General features: G+C 40.4%; 1 protein-coding gene and 2 long non-coding RNA genes across 6 annotated transcripts in view; 2 read left to right on the top strand and 1 right to left on the bottom strand.

The window, feature by feature from the left end:
* ANTXR2 (ANTXR cell adhesion molecule 2) overlaps positions 1–20,363 on the bottom strand; it is a 111,132-nt gene that overhangs the window by 89,498 nt on the left and 1,271 nt on the right. The window contains exons 3-7 of the mRNA XM_068680464.1: positions 17,697–17,768; positions 12,110–12,191; positions 11,019–11,123; positions 10,855–10,923; positions 9,852–9,932 (exon numbers count right to left, since the gene is read on the bottom strand). Of these exons, the coding sequence (XP_068536565.1) occupies positions 9,852–9,932; positions 10,855–10,923; positions 11,019–11,123; positions 12,110–12,191; positions 17,697–17,768 (409 nt within the window). The remainder of the gene's footprint in view (positions 1–9,851; positions 9,933–10,854; positions 10,924–11,018; positions 11,124–12,109; positions 12,192–17,696; positions 17,769–20,363) is intronic.
* On the top strand, positions 318–16,550 carry LOC137855851 (uncharacterized). Of its 3 annotated transcripts, none has more exons than XR_011096007.1 (6): positions 318–734; positions 8,453–8,561; positions 12,046–12,094; positions 13,897–14,033; positions 14,862–15,109; positions 16,464–16,550. It is a non-coding gene; the product is annotated as an uncharacterized lncRNA (long non-coding RNA). The 3 variants fall into 3 exon arrangements; XR_011096006.1 differs by lacking the exon at positions 16,464–16,550 and adding an exon at positions 15,196–15,290 and having other exon boundaries at positions 328–734; XR_011096008.1 differs by lacking the exons at positions 13,897–14,033; positions 16,464–16,550 and adding an exon at positions 15,196–15,290 and having other exon boundaries at positions 329–734.
* Positions 17,521–19,989, top strand: LOC137855852 (uncharacterized). Of its 2 annotated transcripts, none has more exons than XR_011096009.1 (3): positions 17,521–17,596; positions 18,546–18,654; positions 19,222–19,989. It is a non-coding gene; the product is annotated as an uncharacterized lncRNA (long non-coding RNA). The 2 variants fall into 2 exon arrangements; XR_011096010.1 differs by having other exon boundaries at positions 18,562–18,654.

A 20,363-nucleotide genomic window follows, 5' to 3' on the forward strand; every position in this document is an offset into this window, starting at 1 on the left:
AGCAAACTAATTGTGAGGAAAGCAGAATTAGGTCCATGGCAAACTACAAATAGAACTGAAACTGAAGAAGCCATGTGCACAGTTTGACACTGAGATAATTGTGCCTTTCCTCATACAACATACCAAGTACATCTCTCAGTTATATATGACACCTACATCAGGAAGAGCTGCACCTCCTTCACTTCCCCCTTTGACCAAGATGTAGTGGTACACATATGGTACTAGTCAGCCACCCGCAACCCTGTAATTGTTGCTGCAGAACATTGTTAATTATTTTAAATGTACTGAAAGGGGAGGGATAGGTGAGGAAAGAAGATGCTACACACGACAGCTAACTTGCAAACAGCATCTGTGAGGGGCCCTGACAGCAAAATAGCGCTTAAAAGTAACTTTAGCATGACTAGTCTCAGTTGGATCTGTGCATCCAGGCAAAGCTTTCTGATTGTCAGCTGCAACACTCAAGTTGTGTTGGCTGTTTGCTGATTACGGACTGCCCATACCTTTTGTCTCCCACTAATTGCTAATCAGGGAGTGCTGTACACCTGTACAGCTAGCTGATGCTTGGAGAGCAGCTACATAGGTGGTGGCAAAGTTGCTGGAGTGCAAAGGTTGTTAAGAGGCAGGCACCAGTTTTTGTAGCAGAGTACATAAAAGAGGCGTAGAAAGACTGGGTTGGTGCTGCATGAAACTGACTGAGGCTGTGGAACAAAGCACCCGAGTTAGTTCCTTCTTGGGTAAGTTAATAGCTTCTTGAGCTTTATCCCAGCTTGGAGCTGTAAAAAAAGCTTAGAAGAATTTGTAATGAAAACAGTGCTGTACTATTGTTTGGTTTAGTCATTTCCAGCTAGGTTGGGCAAAGGGCCTGCCTGGCCAGACGGAGTCAAGAAGAACCAATTGTAGTAGAGGTCACGGAAGTGGTTGGTTTAATTCCTAATATGACTTTGCTTTGTTTGTTCTGATTGGTTGCATAAGGACTGGGCTTAACCTGTGTTTCCATGTGTTTTTATTTTTACATGAGTCATTTAAAAATTCTGTTGGAAACTTTTTTTTTTCTTCCTATAACTGAAAACTTTTTTTCCACTATTGCTGAGGCAGTGAAAATAAAGTGAAAGTTAGGCAGGAGGTGTTTCAGTGGAGCAGTGGGCTAACTTGCTATTTTTCTTCTAGAGAGTGAAATGCTGACTGTTCATAGAGCAGTCATTTTCCTACTGAGCTGAGTGTTGCAGTATGCAGAAGTGAACATGTGAAATCAGGGTGGTAAGAACTTAGGTCTTATGCATTTGGGTATTGCTAAAGATTTCTCTCTCTCTCTCTCTCACACACACACACACAAGTTGTTGGTTTCTTTGGTTGAGTAAGAGTTTTCCCCCCTTTATACTGTGGTACAGTTATGCTTTAAGGTTAAAGGCCTGAAGTAGATCACAAGACCAAATGAAAGTAAGTATAGCCTCTGATTTCACCGATTACACCTGAGTATCCTTAATCACATTTAGAATATGTGAGTCAGAAACACTCTCCTTAGTCTCTTTAACCAGACTACTCTCGAGACAGGCTGATTTCTCCATGTAGCAACTAATGGTTAAACTTCTGGAAGTAAACTGCATGTTTCCGAAGTTTAATCTTGAAGTGTTTCAGACAGCGTTACAAGGTCTGCGTCTTCATGATCTTAATTTGATTAAACAAGAGGAAAAGGGGACACGTGGGATCCTTATGCAAAGGGAAATTCCGTACCAAATCTACGGGATGTTATTGCATCACGTATCATTACGATGTTAAAGCAAGCTACATCTTTCCCTGCACATAACCACACCCCTGTGCAAATTCCTGAGGAAAGCCACAAGGCGCTAGATGGAAGGCAATCTAGTCAACATCACTTGAAACGAAGCAAATGCTTTCATAGGAAACACCATTTTGATGCTTCTCTCCAATAAGTGATGGCAAAGCAACTGCAGCAGTGCTGTACGCAACGGGGACCTACTTCTGTCTGCTGCCAAACATCTGTGCTCTTAGCTGGGACTCACTGCCAATTTCAGCCTACTTCCTGACGGTGCTCGGCACTGCTGCAGACAAAGTGCAACAGGAAAGGACGTGGGGGAAGGGTTGCTATCCTGTCCCCCACTGAAATGAAAAAAAAAATCCCTGAGACATATGGTCTTGCATAAAATAACCATCGGAGAGAGCAGCCTGGTGCGGTGTCAGGTTAGTGAGAATATTCTAATTATACGATGTCTAAGCAGTGCCTCATTTGCAGTCGCTGAGTAAACCAAATGTAGATGACAAAACTGCAGGTCGGAAGAGATGCGTATTTTAACAGCATCAGAACCTTTACCCCCAGATTACTAAAAACAACCCCAAGCCCATTACTTATCAAGTAATGTAAATAAGAATTGAGACAAACTGTTATTTTCCATAACAGGAAAGAGGTTGTTTAGGCTCTTTAAAAAAAAAAAAAACAAAAATCTGTCTCAGAAACTTATTGCTAAGGAAACACTAGATTTCAGTTGGAGTTGTGCTTCATTTTCAGCAAGTTTTACAGCACCCCTTATGTAACAGAACTGATAGCCATGCAGGAGAGCTGACAAGTCTCATCCGAATCACAAGGCATGCTTGTGCTCATGAAAAGCGGAGCCGTGTCAGTTAGGTTGCTGGCTTCTCCAGCTCTCTGTTCACCAGGAGAACATTATAGGGTTGGTAATATGTCAGAGCATGTCAAATTAAGGGCTGCACAGCAGTGAAGGGTAGAGCAGAAAGCGTTCGATTCCAGGCCATTGAGTCCCTTTAACAACTACATGCAGTAATTCCCCAAACTATCTACTCAGTCTCAATCACATGGAAAACATAGCACAACGTTAGCTCTCAAGCTTGCACCGAGTGCAGCTTGAATATTAGACCATCCAAGTGGATTAAAGAGGATGACTGATTTAATCAGAGTAATTCTTTTAATGATAACTTGTTGCATTTCTCCTCCCCCCATCTCCTTAAACATTTAATAGTTGGCTTCCTGGATTCCCGGTGCATAAACTGAGCATATTTTCTTCCTACAGGAAATGATCCAATTACGTCGATGTATAATTGATAATGAGCTGTTTAAGCTGATGTTGCTCTTGAAAGGTCTTCACGGCACGAAGTCCCTTTGCCGGCCCTTTTCCCCTCATGCATAGCTCAAGGGTGTAATGTAAGGAGAAAGCCGGGAGGGGACTGTTGGTGTGTTCCAAGCATGGTAAACAAGAGAGGAATTTCAGCTCTAGTCAGCTGAGCCAGCTTGGAGCAAAAGTATTGACTACTTCAAAATAATTTAGTTCCTTATTACTATTCAATAATCAAATTGCTTGCAGTTTTAGCCAGTGAGAGGAGCAGTTCTGACAGAAATGGCTCAGTAAATGCTGGTATTACTATCTCCGTTTAAGAACTGAGGACCAGTAGTAACTCAGGACCACGCCAGCACAGAGCAAGGAAGTCCTACTGGTAGCATATCTAGAGCAGAAGGTTTCAGAGGCTGATGAAGCGAGGCTGGAGCATGTTTCTGTAAACTAATTGCAATAGGGTTTACAAACCTAATGGCTTAAAATCATTCTTAAGGTGAAAGAGTTGATGCCTACTCCCAGTGTAGTTGGCTGCCCCTTGTTAGACTTTTGCTCTCTTCTCTCCACTGGCGCCAACTCACCCTGGCTTACCCCCTGTTGTCTCCCTGTTGATTTTGGGATTGGCTGTGAGGTGTGCAGGAACAGGCCGGCTTTTTACAAATCTCATCAAAAGCCTGTGTGATCCCTTTTGCTGCTTAAATGTTGAGGTACGAGTGCAGTAACAACACCTGTCACGTCACTTGAGATCTTGAATGCCAAGTCAGGTGTTCAGAGCTGTTGTCTGCCACTGCTGCATGCCCATCATATAGGGGCCCACTTGGGCCCTACTAGCCTAGCTGTGCACAGCCTGTACAACCTAATGGCGGGATGCATTGTCATGCAGAGATGGGCACAGGAACCATCCAACTGACACAAATTCCCCAGGTATTCAGTAACTATTATTCACTATTCCAGAGGGCTTTTACTGTCTGTTCTTTACAATCAGAGCAGCCTTCCCTCTATTATCAACAAGACTTTTACTGGAAAGAATTTTTACAATTAGGCAGTAAGATTTTTATAGCGCTGCCTTCTCATACCACTTGAGCAGGAGTCTGCCACTGGGTATGTTAAGAATACGTTTATTTTAAAGGACGCTGAATACATTACGGCCTTTGTTCACTTTTTGTGTTCCTAGTATGCTCCTTTTATGGTTCAAAGTAACCCTGCTTTGGTGTTGGAGTTGACATCCCAAAGACACTGAGATTTCTTCTGTCCCAGGAGAGGCAGGTATATGAGTAACCTGAAGAATCTTTACTGCATGGGGTAAGGTGCCAGGCTGCAAGTGGTACTACTAATTTCAGTGCCAGCATTTCCATGAAAAACATGCCGTATAAGCACTACCGATAGATGTATTACTCTGTTCTTCCAAGAATCTTTCCTTCCTGTTGTCCTGTCTCTTCATCCATCAGTTACACAGCTAACTGACCTTCTTCCTATTTCTGTCAATATCCTTCCAGTGAAGGAATTTATAGAGCTGTGGTTGAAATACTAACTGCAAATTTCCAATTGTTTTTTTCATAAAGTTACAACTTTGTCTTAAGGACTAGATTTTTTTTATTTCCCATGATAGGCTTTGCCAACTTAGAACCAATTTAGCTTCAAATGTGCAGTAAAAATTCTTCTACCTAATGCAACTGCTCAGCTTATATACCTTGATTTTTTTTTTCCCCACTGTGTTAAAGGGTGGTTGTACCTAAAATGCCCAATTCAAAACTAAGCACCTGCAAAAAGAGATGAACACTTGTATTTCTAATCCCTTTCAGGTAGAATTCTCAATAAATTTTTGTAACAATGCAAGGTAAAACAATTCTAGACAGAAATGTTTTGTAAACTGCTTCCTCTCAAGTTCTTCATCTGTCAAGATTCTGTAGTCTTACTAACTAGTTCTTAGGGATTTCTGAAGTACAAAATATATTTTAACTTCCAGCATTAAGTGCTGCCAACTCACTTTAATACAAAAATGTTTTGAAGCCTACTTCTAACTGCCACATACCGTAATAATGTTACTGAAGCAAGCTCCACTAATTTACCTTCTTACAGGCCTTGCCCAGTTCTGCCTGCAGAGACAACCAGACAACTTTCACAAATTGGTAGGACTTGTGTTTGCGTAAGGGGAAGAGGAAGCAGAGATCGTTATCTCTTGCTTTTCAGAATGTGGCACATAAAAGCAATTCTGACTTGCCGAGCTGTGTGAACCACAAGCACAGAAACGTGTCATGAAAACAGACAAAATATGAAAATATTGCAGGAACAATTGGAAATCAAATGTCATGCTGATTGACAGTAGAGGGCTATGGGGATATTATAGGCAGGCAGGAACTTCATCCTGATTTAAAATAAATAAATAAATAAAATGGGGTAACAATCTTCCAAAGGCAAGCCTGCCAGCAGGTGTAACATGCACAACAGAAGCAGGGAAGGCTGAGTGTACCACATACTGCCCCTATATTCAAATACGCAGCCAAATACAGATGGGTTAGGGCAGAGAAGTAGACAGGGTGCTAGAAAACACGTGGAGCTTTCCAGCAAGGGAGTAGAGACCTTATTGTCCACTGTAAAGCTCCATGTGTTTGATTCAAATGGCAGCAGCATCCTGGCTCCCAGATCCTTAATTTAATCACTTGTTCTCACCGTTCCTATAACTTTCATTTCATAAACGTTCAAATAAGTGTTCATAACTGCAAAATTTCCTGCTTCTGTGAACAAAGACATCTTTTGCTTGTGTCCTTGATGGAGTCCAATACTGTTCCTGCATTACAGAGAAGTTAACCTGATGCCCAATATGTTTCACAAATTTTTCTAGGCTGCTAGCCCCACAGTCCCCAGTCACCTTGTGGAAACTGATCCTTCAGAGAAATTTGGAGTGTCTGAGCTATTTAATAAGGACAAAGTCTCCACAGTGTTTCTCTCAATAATGGTTCTAGTTCAGGACTATATGTGGCGAGATGCAACTGAGGCACCCTTGAGTTAGCTTACTTACGGACTGGGTCCTGACCCTGCTAATCTTCTCCCAAAGCTGCTCAGTACCTGTGTGCCTGATAGCTGTAAAGACAAGTGAATCCTCACCATCCTCCCCCAAAGCCATTTAGGAAGGTGGTAGGTTGATTATGACAGACCGATTCCGTCCTAACAATGAAATTGGTAACTTCCTAAATGGTTCTTCAAATATAAATTAAACAAGGACAACAAAAAAAGTTTAACCTAAATAATATAGGGGAGGAGAAGGGGAAAAAGGACAGTTTTATTGTCTTACATAGTACTGAACTGTCATACGCTGATATAAATTGTGCAGTCTGAAACCCTTTCAGTTCACACTGCTATGGGTTGCTCATGAGGCAATACTCCATGTAATTATCAGCCAAACTACATCAGTAAACTGTTCCTGATAGCATAATAACTTGCCTTCAGCATTTTTCTTTTAAGCTCTAGACTGCTACTCAGATTTATTTGCTCTGACAATGCTGTTCAGTTACTACTTGATAAAGTTAGATACTAGCAATGCCAGAAGAGCTGGAAACTTCAAAAAACAGACTTAAAGAAGTCTGTGGGGAGTTTTTGTTTGTCAGTATTACTTGAAAGAAACGCAACACAATGTGGAGGTGCTTAAATCCTTGAAATTTCACTGGCCTTTTTATCAGAAGTAAGAAAGTCAAAATACAATACAAGCTTTCAAGATTTGAGCTAAATGCTCAAAATTCTCTAAATGCTAATCTCCAACTGTCTTAAACATTAATCCATGGTAATCATTAAACATATTTTGTGCATCTCTCCAAAGAAAATAAATTGTAATAAATTCTTAGACTGTAAGCAACTGCAGAAGCAAAGCAGGTTGTAGTAGATCCTGTAAGATAAAGCTTGTCACTTTTTTCCACCAGCAAATGAACTGTTCAACATTCTGTCAATTTACCAGAAGTATAAAATCAGAGCAGCCAAAAAATTTGCAGCTGAGAGTCCTGTAAATACAAATGTAGTAGAAGCTCCTCCTACAATTCCTACTGAATGTTTTTTTGTTGTAGTTTTGCTTGAGGGTTTTAATTGCTGGGTCACTGCTATTTCTGTAAGCAGTACTTTTTTTAACAAGAAATGTTCAATAATGTTAACGGAGGTTTCAGAACTGCACCTTTGATGCTGCTCTTCGAGCAATACTTCTGCATGTTTGTGACTTGGGTATTTCCTCTTTATCTCTTTTGAAATTATACTTCCCTTTTATGACAGCGTGTCTCTTTCAGCCTGCGTTCTTTAGCTAACTTGCAAATTGAAATGGATTTATAATTGTGAATAATAAGGAAAACTGTGACTATTTCATATTTGATTAGATCTTGCTTATCGATTTTATAATGCAATGAGAATGAATTGTCACAATCAGTCAAAACCCTTTCAATGGAAACTGAATTATAACTACAGCATACTAAACAATCATGGTAATGCAGCCAACATGTGCATTAAAAAAACGGGGAAGAAAAACTATAGATACTTCCCTCCACACACTGGTAAAAACAAGGATGCTGGCAATGTATCATACTCCAGCTGCTTCCAACAAATACACTTAAAGTGCTTTACTAGAGAAGAGGAGAGAGTCTTAAATGTCATGACAGGAAAATGAAACTCCAGTTAGATTCTGTGCTTTTTCAGGAAGCTGGAGACAATATTCAAGCCCCTAAAAGCTCTCAGAAGGTATCACAGTGCTAACACTTTTTCTGTGATCACTTATCCAAACAAATGAGACTGGTGAAACAAAGACTGAAACAAGTTGGTACATTTCCTATTGGAGAAGTTTTCTCATGCTCCTTTGTTACAACATTTACAACCATTACAACATTTTCCATAGGCCCGGAAAGCCACAACATAGTCTTTTTAAGGACAAAAATAAGCATCAAGCTGAATGTTGAAGCATCTGTTACAGCTACAATCTGCTAAACAACCCTAAACAATTCCAGAGTTAAGTCAGAGTGTAAAGAGCAGGCTATGTTTAAGCTATAGAACAATTTCCTTTAAGTTTGCTGTTTCTGCACAGTCCCTGTCCTAAACTATTCCCTTAAAAACAAGGTGCTGCAATTAGGTGCATCTTTTCTTCCTCTGCAGCCATGATATGCATACATCTGCTATTTTTACACTTGGGATTTTCATGAGTGCCAGAAGAAGGTGGACTGAGGCTTGTGCAAAAGCAATCTGCCAAACTGACTCTGTCCACAAAGAAATGGCAGTGCTTGAAAGCTCCTGGGAGGAATGAGACAAATAGTCTGAGGCTGCCCAGAACCACACTGATGAAAAATAAGGGAAAATGAGACAGCGTGCAGGATATGTCAACTTTCTGTATATTTTAATTATAGAATTCTCAAGCTGAGCTCTTCATAAACTTCAAGAGACTGTACTCCCTTTGCCTTCTCAAAGAGCAAGAAGAGTGGAGAAATCCAAGTCATTGAAGGGTCCAACCTGCAGGTCAGTGACTCTTGTTTGAAAGGACACTCCAAATACAGATGTCTTCTTCCTTTACCTAGTTCTACCTTGACATATGCATTTTGAAATTTAGTACCATTGGAAATTTATTTGCTTAATGAATTGGGACTACATATTTTGCTCTTATAGATAAGTCTTTCTCTGGTGGCTTCAAATGTTGCATTGGTTTGCACTAGCAGAAGAACTGGTTTGTGTAAGCATTTAAAATGGCATAGATTGAGATTTAAAAAAAGGAGTACCACATGGGGTGTATATCATTTCAAGAAAATAAATGTCACTGCATGAAAAGGTTGATTATCTCTCTTTAGAATGTGCAAGGAAGCTTCTCAAATTACATTTATTTTAAGCAATGAGAAGGAAAAGAAGTTGTTTCATGATGCCGTTAACTTCCACGAAAAAAACACACTATTCAAGGGAAGTGATAAATTCATGACTGCATAATATCCTGTATGTGAGTAGTATCCTTCATTTATTTAAAATAGAAAAAAAAGATGGAAAAGGAAATGAATTATAACTCTCAGAAAAAGGATTTCATTATTGGTTTTGACTTGACAGTAAGCTTTTTTCCTCTTTTGCTGCTTATGTGCAGCTGCAGCACGCTTAACCCTGCGTAAGGCACGCGACCTTTAGTTAAAGTACAAGGCAAACAAATTATGTCCTTTCAACCTAAGGTGTCTGCTTTAAATGCAGCCACAATACTGTCCAGCCCCTGACCACAAACAAAGCGTTCCTTTTGCTTTGATTCTTGCTTGCAAATCACAGTAAGAAGTTGAAGAGCCCCATCTCTGATGGGAGTTGCTCATGGCATGTTGTGGAGGGGGGACGAACTGAAAGTCTTGTTACTTACAAGAAAAACAAGCAATTAATGTCAAGGCTAACATATATATTTAGAATGCTTCTCAGTATACCAAGATTTGTGCACTATGTATTTGTCACTCATTCTTAATAACTTTAACCAGTTGTTCTCAACTCTGTTGGAGTAAAAGTCTCAATTTGTTTTAGATTAAGCCTGTAGCAGCCATTCCTCAATGCATCCTCCTCAAACCCACTGTACTTTATAGACCTGGGAGCTATCAAACTCTATACAAGGTCTGAGCATGAAAAATTGCAGGAGCAGCAGGCAATGTTTATTTACACAACTGCATCTCTGTGTGTAGAGCACAATATATTGGTGTTACACATTTAGGAACCAATTCTTCCTGGAAGAGCAAGTGGAAGTGGAGAGTATGCTATTATCTTGAGGAAATGTTCAACTTATTGCCTGATACTCACAGAATTGATGATCCCCTTAAGTGCTTGGAATCCTCCAGTGACAGGGAAGACTTGCTCTTTTGTGTCAGCAATTTTTTCAAGCTATGGAGAGAAAACACATGGAAACTTATGAATCACTTGGCAAATGAAGCTCTTTAAATGATTTTTCAGCCTTAAAATAAAAAAAGATGTACAAAAAAAATACACCTTTCATAACTCTGCAAAGAGAAGGAAAAATTTGGGTTCCCTCTCCAGTGAAGAAGCTACCCGTGTTTTTTCTAAGTGGGAGGATCTGTGAGAACCTACAGCAGATAACAAAAGGGTGTAGTAGCTATCCATCATGTCAAACAACGACAGTAAAAAAAGCTTTTAGGGCCTGTATTTCGGCAGTAATTCTGCATCTCTTTCCAAAGTTATGTTCTCTTCGCTCTGCCTTACGTTAAAAAGCCTTTCTACATGCCTTTATTATAGTAAAGCATCTCTTGTACCCTGCTCCCTTTAAGTCAAGCTCACGCTACAGAAGTAGCTCCAGGGATGATTAGGACAGTTTTGCCAGAGAATGGCAGATCTGGAAGACCTTTTAGTTGGCGAAAGATATCGATTTTTTTTTTTTAATTCTTTTCTTTTATCCTTTTCATAAGGTTGTTACATATTCTGCTTAAAGCTTGTCCATAGCAATGCAGTTAATGCCAGCTGTAGCCTGATCTGGTTAGTGTCTTAATGGAAGGTTTTACATATATCCCTTGCTGTAGGCAGATATGAGGTAGCAAGGGTATTTCTGGCAGGTTTTTTCTGCACCAGAAGTGCCACCCGCACGTTCTGTTCATGCCTGTATATGCATCTGAGTGTCTTCCCGCACTTTCTGTTCATGCCTGTATATGCATTTGAGTGTCTGCTTCCTGAGCCAGAGAAAATATTGTCCTGCCTAATGTAAGTAAAATTTATTTATATATTATTTAACATGAAACATGCAAAACCCTGTAACAATGTACGGCCTGCTAATCTAAAATAGTAATGTTCTTACCTGTTGTTGCACAAAATCCAGGACGCCAACACAGTAAACTCTAGCCCCTAGACTTCTGGATATCTTTGCCTGCCATGGAACAGAAGAGAGAATTAAGTATTTTTTCATTCAAAAGGCAACGCAAGCTCTTCAGAATACAACATGCATTTTCACCTAGTGCTCACCTCCTTCTCTGCATACAAGGGAATCTGGCCATCTAGCTTGCCATCTGTCAATGCAATGATGATACTAGAAAACTTTGCTCCATGCTGCTTAATCTGATTATTGGCCTGAAAAAAAAAAATTATATCTGAACATTTAACCAAGATGTCTCTTCTAAGTTAACATGGCATTTGAAACAACATGCTGCTTTATCTTCAAACCCATCTCTTCCGACGATCCTCTGCCTTCCTTTCACGTGTTACTAACAAGGAAATAATTTGTCACTACATTACAGTTAGTAGTGAGTGCATCTCTGAAGTGATAGTCAGTAACTGATCAGTTCTTGAAAAAACTTGATTCCTTCAGGACGGATGCTTTGAGTTTTGAAGCTCACATTTCTTTAAATCCACCATAAGGTTTTCTCTGCTACCCGCAGCTTTTAAATGTCAGTCAGTAGGTTCCAAGATATAAGAAAAGTGGCTTACCATTACCATTTTTTAAACAGCAACAAACTTCTGTTTGCCTAGCTTTCAGCCCACAGATCATAATTACAATCTTGGCTCTACAGGCATAAAGGAAGAAAGTAAGTTTCTATCCATAACCATGAAAGCTTAGTTCCTCACTTTACTTTTCACCAGCAGGGTTTGAGGCTTTCAGCAAAATGACCAAGTGTACTTTCACTGTTTATCTCAAGAAAATATAAGTAGTTCAAAAAAATGCTAGTTGTTTCTAAAGTTCTGATCTGTGCTGTTAATTGTCAATGAGCACCTTCTTTAGAAGGCCCTGCTATATGTGCAGCCTGACAAAGCTGTGTGTGAGTATTTACCATGTAACTGGTATTCTGTGTCAGCTCTTTGATCCAGAACAAAGAAACACTCTCTGCTGTGAAGGATCAAACCAAAGAAATTGCATATGGCAAATTCCTGCAATGGCTGTTCTGCCTCCTGCATGGGATCTGCTTAGTGTCCGGGCAGTCCCAGGACCACAAGAGAGCCAGAAATACTTGAGTGTAACTCACCAGAATATAAAATCAATCCATTTATGTTACAGATTGTGTTACCCAAAGGGTGAGAACAGAGATGGTTTTAATTGCAAGGGGGTGAGTACAACCTACCTGTTTTAATCCTTCATGTATGTATGTGTCACCGGCTGGTTTCACCTCCTCCAAATCCTTAAGACCTTGCTTGATTTTCCCTCTGAAAACAAAAAGGTTAAGGATTTTAGCATTGATTTACAGTGGGAAAAGATGTTACTTTATTGATGGAAAAAATTAGCATTTGTTGTAAATGAAGCCTGAAATTAAAATCTGTAAAACACGGCATTTAGCTATGTGTGGAGGCAGATCTTATATTCACAACGGAAGCAGCACTGTGCTAACAGTTAGTTTAAACCTAAATAACAGAATATGCCTCAGTGAGTCAAAGAGCTGGATTTGGGTAAAATGTTTCAGAGTAAATATCACAAAAAAAAGTGACCAAGCCTCAGCATTAAAATGGCCCAACAGAAATTTTGTTTTATTAAGTTTACTTTGTTCAATTAAACTGACTTGACTTCTGATCATGTTGCAATTAGAAAAGGAAATCCCTTAAAATAGCAGTTGTATTTCTAGTTAAATAAATCATCCTGGTCAGTCTGTGGCTATTTAATAGGGTAGGAGAGAACTGCAATAATTAAGTTCTTCTGCCTTAAAAAATTAGTATTGATAGGCAAAAGCAGCACTTGTGGGACACCTCTTTCATCTAAGGAAAGGGAGTAGCAGTAAGGATAGCGTTAAAGATTTTTTCCAACTAAATCTGGAAGTTCTTAATTCTTAAAGTTCCACTCAACACATAGAAAGTTACCCTGGGGAGAAAAACAAACAAACAAGCAAAAAACAGCTAAGTAAAGACATGACATGTGGGGCAGAGCATACAGAATAAATATAGGTGACAATGAGAAAATAAGCAGGGGTGAGGAGACGGAGGGAAAATACATTGCAGGATGCATGAAAGCTTTCCTTAAGGCAAGCAAAATGAGAAAGAATGCATATGCCGGTCTGCCTGAATGCCACCCACTAGGCATTTGTTCCGCTGATGGGGTTCCTCTATGTTTAGAAGCTCTGTTCCAAAGTACAATCCCTAGCTGCAATAAGCTCCCAATCACAGGATCAACTGATACAATTAAAAAATAAAAATAAAAAATGTCACATTGAATGTATGGAGAAGAACAAGTTATGTAAGATAATACAATCTGTTTGATCCAAATATTTTATATTCAGCATCTATAGAAACAACTTGAAACTGATTATGTATGAACGCAGATTATAAACCACATACTTAGTGCTTGCCAGGATGAGTGGCAGCACATCACAGGCGTTAGCATTCTGCTGCCAAGAAACAAGCAGCAACTCAAGTCCCAGTTTTCTGAAACAGATTTCATTTTGCAAAAATAGCTTTTGTACAATCAGTTCAGTTTTATTTATCTAAAATGTCTTGTGACCCAGCCACACAGAAATCTCTGGTGTTTCCAGGCCTCTGCCTACAAGGGGTTCCAGGAAAATCTTTGGCAGCAGCAGCTTTTTTAGCTGCAACTTAATCAGTCACCATCCCTTTTTGGGGCACGTGTTACCAGACACAGGGAAGCTCCACCCGTGCTTTGGGAGAGTCAGGTAGGAGCAAGCCGTGCTCCGGCTGTCACAAGGTGAATGCAGGACTTGCAGCCCAAGCAGACCCCCCCCTAACAAGCATCAAAAGAGATCAGCCGAGTCGCACCAAAACTCACACCCAGAAGGTTTGAGGGAGGGCACAGGAGCTCATCTCTGCCTGAACCCCTGCAGTAACAGGACCCTCTAATCAGCCAGCTGTAGTACTTGGAAGCCCTCTTTCTTGCTCTGCAGTGCTCTCAGAATTCTCTTCTCTCTAGTTTCAATAATGAGTTGTTGTAGCCACAAAACTCTGCGGAGAAGGTCTGGTTTTATATGAAGCTCATCTGTACTGAAATAACAGAACCATGACCTCAGCCTGGGTGTCTGGACACCACTGCACTACAATTCAATAATGGTAATAAAGGCTGGATTGCCTTTGGCTTCGTGGTTTAAGTCAGACAAGGGAGGGAGGTGGAAAAGGCAAAACAAAATCAGCAACTTGCAGCCTGTCTGTGTTTGGGCTGAACAATCACAATTTTAATATCTCTTCCCCATTCGGCATATGTGCTGCATCACACCTCTGTCTTTTAGAAAAGGCACATTTAATTTGTTTTACATACCCTGTCTGTTCTCTCTTATAAACTTTGCAGCTACTTCAGATAATGCTTCTAGTAGCAGGCAGGCAAATGCAACCGTGGCTATAAGCACTTTGTCATTTTGATCCAAGGGTTCTTTCAGATCATCTTGTGAACTTGTGTGAGTAGGGGCTGTGGGGAAGAGCCCAGCCCAGCCCAGCTGAAATCAGGAGAGGTGCTGGGCTGAGCCATGCCCTTTGGGGACCTCTGTTGTGCTCTGTCTCGGAAAGCAGGACCTCATGCCAGCATTACACACTCCAGCTGGAGAGGCTTTGTTTGCTGTGTGGGAGGCTGTGCCAACTCCTCTGGGAGGCACGTGGGCCTGTCTACAAACACCGCTCCCTGCCTGGGCCAAAGTCTACAGCGAACTCGTCTCCTACCTTCCGTGCCCCAAGACAGGGTGCTGCAGAACTACATTTAGAAGTTAAACCAGACCATTTAGTAAAGAGCGATTACGATGCAGCCCAGCTTTGCAAACAAATAAACCAATTTAATGTAAATTAAAATGTAGCAACCTTCCTTTATCTGAGCATGATCCAGAATTCAGATTTACTTAAATACTAGAGAGCTAGATACAACAATAATAATTATTCTGCTTCAAATTGTAGGACTCTGGCATGTGCTTTGAACAGAAGACAGACAGGCACCAACTTTCCTGTACTTTATATAAGGAGTAAAAACGCAGTCTCTGTGAATGGCTCTACTTTGGCAAGCTTCTTGTACCAAAGCGCAGGGTTTGCTCTTGCGACCAAGACTGAACGTGCCTAGATGTCTTGCTATAGGTTACGGGATGTTCATACTCATCTTGTCTGTGGGCAGCAAAGGAATGAACTCCATCAGGCTGTGGACAAGCATGGTAGGGTGCAGCTGGTAATGCATCAGATACTTAAGGGTCTGATTTTTCCACTTTTAAGGAACATAATCTTTCTTTATATCCCACAGAATCAGCACAGCTAGTTCTGGCTATGGATACCAGCCACATGCTGCAGAATCGGGCTTACAGAAATCTGAAATTCTGCTGGCCAGCATACAGCTGGCTAGAAGAGAATGCAGAAGACACTGACCTTTGCCAGTGTAACTGCTTTTCGGAGCAGCTCCCTTTTTAAAAGTGGTAGCATAGCTGAGCCCCAAATGTGAACGCACAAATCTTTGTTCACTGGTCTGTATACAGTTTGCAGCCAAACTTCACTGGGGAAATGAGCATCTCTGCAACAGTAGTTTCCATTTGGGTGTTACTTTTATTCCAAGTATTTGTCACAGCATTGTGTGTACTGTGGTTATCAGTGACTTCTCTTTGCACAGTTATTTACATAGTCCCAAAAATATTTGGCAATGCAGGGGCGTTAGCACTGTGGTGTGGGTTTCTTTATATCCACAGCTTTATTATATAGGAAAAAGTAGCAATCACTTTGTGCAAACAATTAGAATGCTTTGGCTTTTTAAACAAAAAAGACCTCCCTACTTTGAACTAACTGCTGGGAATGAGTTGTGGTTTCACAAATTGCTAATTGGTGAATTAGCAAGTGAGTGTGGGGAAAAACATCCTGGCAAAGCTAAAATGCATGTAAACTAACAAGGCTGGAACATCCCATAATCACACACACCCATCCCTGATACCGCGCTGTATTTAGCCTGCTCACCTCCTGTTCAGAACAATGGGAGTTAAAATTGTAAGTCATTTTTAACCGTTGACTACTTCAATATTGAAAGTAACAGCTGTTCCAGCTCTATCCATCCATTCTTATTCATGTAGATAGGGTCAGGTCACTGTTACTGCCGTCTCCCCTCCACCTTCCTTTTAATTCCTCCTAAACATGCGCAAAACAATTGGCAAACCTTGTATTTAAGAAAAGTCCTACAGAGGAACCCACAAGAGCGTAAATGGGTTCTTTCTATGCTTTAAACTAGATTTCCGAGAAAAACTTGATTCTTTCCACAGCCTGAAGCGTGCCACAGGCACGCAATGATAAAAAAAGGCACTTGTGTTCCTGTGGCACAATTCCAGAACTCTGTCCAAGTGCTCTGTGTGGTATCAATGCTGACTCTGAGTTTGATAAGGAATAGACTACTAACAGGGATTAAGAGCCTATTGAAATTGAGAGAAAGGGTCTCATTGACTTGAGCTGTCCTTGGAACAGGCTTAAATGTCCTCTTCTGAACTCTCTCAAGCCATCTGGAAAAATGTCTTATAACTTTGTCTCTCCTTGCAGAGAGCAGCTCCAGCATCCAAGTGCAGGCCGGGGCGTGAGCACTTAGCTGTTCTCGAGTCAGACCACTTTTTGAAGTGCTTGAACAGGAAGGGGCTTAGAACTGTGTCCTCAGAGAGCCTACTTCTAGAATGTCAGCCTCCTTTTCTATAGGGCAAGACATTTGCCTGTTGCCAAGGTCAGTTCTCTTCAGTGTTGTACTTGCTATTATGTATCCTTTACTAAAAAAAAAAAAAAAAAAAACTGAGTGAAAAGGACAGATCATGTTTTGTATCAATTCCACTAAAGGAAACAGAAAGGAAGGACTACCTCACTTCCACCCTGTCACAGTTCATTAATATGATTTGTAAATGATTTATCCAAATGTTCCAAATCCAAAAAGTTGTTCATAGTGCTTGGCTTCTGGACAGAAGGGAGACAGTGAGGGTGTGTTGTTTTGACAGGGCTGAAAGGATTTCTGAAGGACCCAGGTGATTTGAGAGTACTGCAACTGTCCTCTGCTGAAAGAAGGGATTCCCCAATATAGTTTCCAGTTCCTGTGGTTTCGGTAGTTAATTTTGCAACAATCTCTCCTCTACCTGATTTTTTTTGCTGCTGTTTCCCCATCACCTATCCCTGACCTGTCGTAGTTGCTAATCATCACTTCTTGAAATCACAGTGAGTAGCCTTGCATTCCATTGCCCTTAAAAACATGAACAGAAGGGAAGAGGTCAGGTACCTCAAGACACGCCCATGGTGTCACAAAGATCTCTCATCTTTCAAGTGGTACAAACTCTACCATCTAAAACTGTTTTTGAAGTCATCATTAGAACATAGACAATATGAGATAATGGGAAACATTAATTTACTATTGTGTGGTTTACCTGGACATAAACATTGGAAACTTTTATCTAAAGAGCTTGCTTTATAAAAGTACATGCAAAAGCAATTTCTCCTGTTGTGTCAAGGAAGGTGCAGAGTCATGCAAGAGGTGAAAAACCATCAACTCGTAGTTGGTGTGCAAAGCAGCAGCAGAATTCACATCAAGAATTTTTCTCATCCCTCTCCTTTTCCCTTTTACCACGCTTTCCATTGAGATGTTCACAAAATCAAATCCATCTCTACACCGAGGCCACGTGACTGACCACCACTTAAAGGTATCGGTTATTGTTCAGTATCTGTGACTGTTCCTCTGATTTAATAAGAGCTCTTGGTGGGGAGAGGGAGATGGGAATTAAAAAAAAGCAGTGCACTAACCTGTCTCCAGTTAATGGCATAATGACTTGTGCCTGGGAGGAAAACACGATAAAGGATAATCTCATCTTGGGGCTTTTAAAAGGGGAAAGAGAAGAAAAAACAACAGTTTAGACAAATGAAATGTACACATGCACACCATTCCATTCATGTACTCATTTATTACTAATGTCTTTATCCTCTAACTTCCAAAGAACACACTTTTGAACTAGAAAACAAGAACGAGAAAGGAACTGAAGGGTTTCTGCCCATCTCACTTCCTTTTCCAGGCATGCATTGAGAATGAAGTAGAAGAATTAGAATTATTTTTCTTTTCCTCCTGACTGAACTCCAAATCAACACATGCTGAACTTAAGAGTTAAGAACTCGTGTGACCCAACTGAATGTGAAATTCGTAGATTGTTTACCAAACAATCTACAATCTACATACAATTTGATTGTCTACCAAAGTATAAAAGATGTTTTCATCATCACTCGCTGGTGTAAAAATAAGTTAGGGCTATGCGCTTACAGTGCGCTCTTGCTCCAGGGCAATAAACACGGACACATGCACAAGTTAGTTACCCCTTCTTAAAGTTTGATCTCAATACAAAGTATATTTCCAACTATGCTTTTAGGTCATAAAATCACCAGAATTAAAGCAGCAGCACTGTCTGGCTTTTTCAGCTCTAGTCAAGTGGCATGACAAACTCTTTCAGAATTAGTATGTTTGTCTCTGACATAGAGTTGTGCCACCTGTGATCAACCTCTGTAAAATCATCCAGGGAAATGTCATTGTACAAAGCAATCCTGTATGAAATTACTTTTTAATAAGGAATTATATCTTTTATTATTATTATTATTTTTGAGAAGCCCACTTGTCTCTTAGTAAGACTAAGAGGAGTTAACTCCAACTATCAGTGGAAAAATGCATCTCTTAAGAACTGATGTTCTGGAAGGCCAAGACAGTAACTTCCCTAAGGTAAGTATTAACATCCATCCTACCTGCCTTGAATTTTTATTCATGACAAGATATTTGGTAAATTTTATAATTCATGATATATGTGTATCAGCGCTGATTTATTGGGTTAATATTAGTAAAAGACAACACTTGTAAAGATAAATGACTATGCATTTTCAGTTATTTTGTGTCAGTGATGCAACTTAAAATTATTGATATCACAGAAATAAAAGTTCTGCGAAAACCTTTGGCCACTCACAGCTTGGATTTAAGATCCAGTCTTGTAGGCTATTGAGGTACTGGATATTAAAAAAAATATCTGAGATGCTCTAAATGTAATTGTAATCTAAGTTGTGGGTTTATCAGTTGTCTTAGTTGCCACAAGCAGCTGCCAAACAAACAGCTGAAATCCCCACCTCTGCATTAGATCACTATCTATGTAGCCCAAGCAATGCCAGACTTCCCTCTTTGAGATGCAACCCTCTACAAGTAGAAATGTCAAAGTTACTGCTTAACTAACTTGAACTGTCCTCTAACCATGATTCTGTCCTGTTTGCAAGACACCCCATTTCTGTTTTGTGTTCCCAGCACTTGGACTCCGGGATGATGGAGGAGCGCAGCAACAGAGCTACTACTGAAACATGTATGCAACAGATGAGCCAAACTGGTGAGCAGATGCACACAGGTCACACAGCTGTGAATTAATTCTTCAGATGAAAACTTTAGCTGCGGACCAAAGCAACCTGCTACCGAATGGTTCCCTGTGGTTCTGCCCACACCTTTTCAATTTAAGAAAGAGCAGGGTTGGCTCTGTACCCTGTTTAAAAGTGTACTGAGGCCTGAAGGGGGCACAAAGGCCCTATCAGCCCTCAGAGGGCACAGTATGAACTGCTCAGGCTCCCACAGGAGCTAAACGATGGATGGTCCTTCTGTGAAGGCTTAGTGCCACGTAAGGCTGAGTGTGCAGATGCTCTTAGGTTAGGTTGTCTGTCTCTGCACTGTTGTTAACACTCCTTTGATGTGTAAGGTCAGCTCAATAACTTACCAACTAAATTATTTTAGATAATGCAGCCAGACCACTACACAACAAGTGTTGCAGAGGGCATTCTAATTTGGCTGCAAAAGATGGTGAATGGAAGGATTTACACCAGAGAAGCACCACTCTTTTAGTGGGGACAGATGTATTTTTCAGTGGCTGTTGAAAAAGAAGTGGTGCTACAGTGTCCCCAGGCTCTATTCTTTTTTCTTATAAACTTTACAAAATAACTTTCAAAAGCTCATGTGAGCCATTTGATTAACATGAGACTTGCTTTACAGATGATGGATGTAGGCACTGTATTAAATTATGCAAGCCTATTTGTATCTCCTTATTATTAGCAAGCCAAGATTATAAGTGCTTGCTGAATTTCTTTTTCCAGAGCAAAAACTGCCACATCTGTCTCTGTATTTTTGGAGGTTTTCTTTGTTTCACTTTTTTTTTTTTAAAGCAGGATGCTACAACCCAGTCACCCTCAGCTGTTTGTACAGTTAGCCAGTGTTTACAACAGCCATTTCTGCAGCACCACTACTTGCCAGACAGTACTGCAAGCCAGTTAAACATAAAGTTGATTACATGTACGTATGACACATACACTGTTACCAAGGCACAAACTTCCTGTGTATTTTTCTGAGCTTGAAAGATACTTCCCCATTTTTCACCTGCGCATTTACATGCACACACAGAGGTGTAG

The sequence above is a fragment of the Anas acuta genome, chromosome 4 (assembly GCF_963932015.1).
Source record: "Anas acuta chromosome 4, bAnaAcu1.1, whole genome shotgun sequence".
In the NCBI taxonomy this organism is placed as follows: Eukaryota; Metazoa; Chordata; class Aves; order Anseriformes; family Anatidae; genus Anas; species Anas acuta.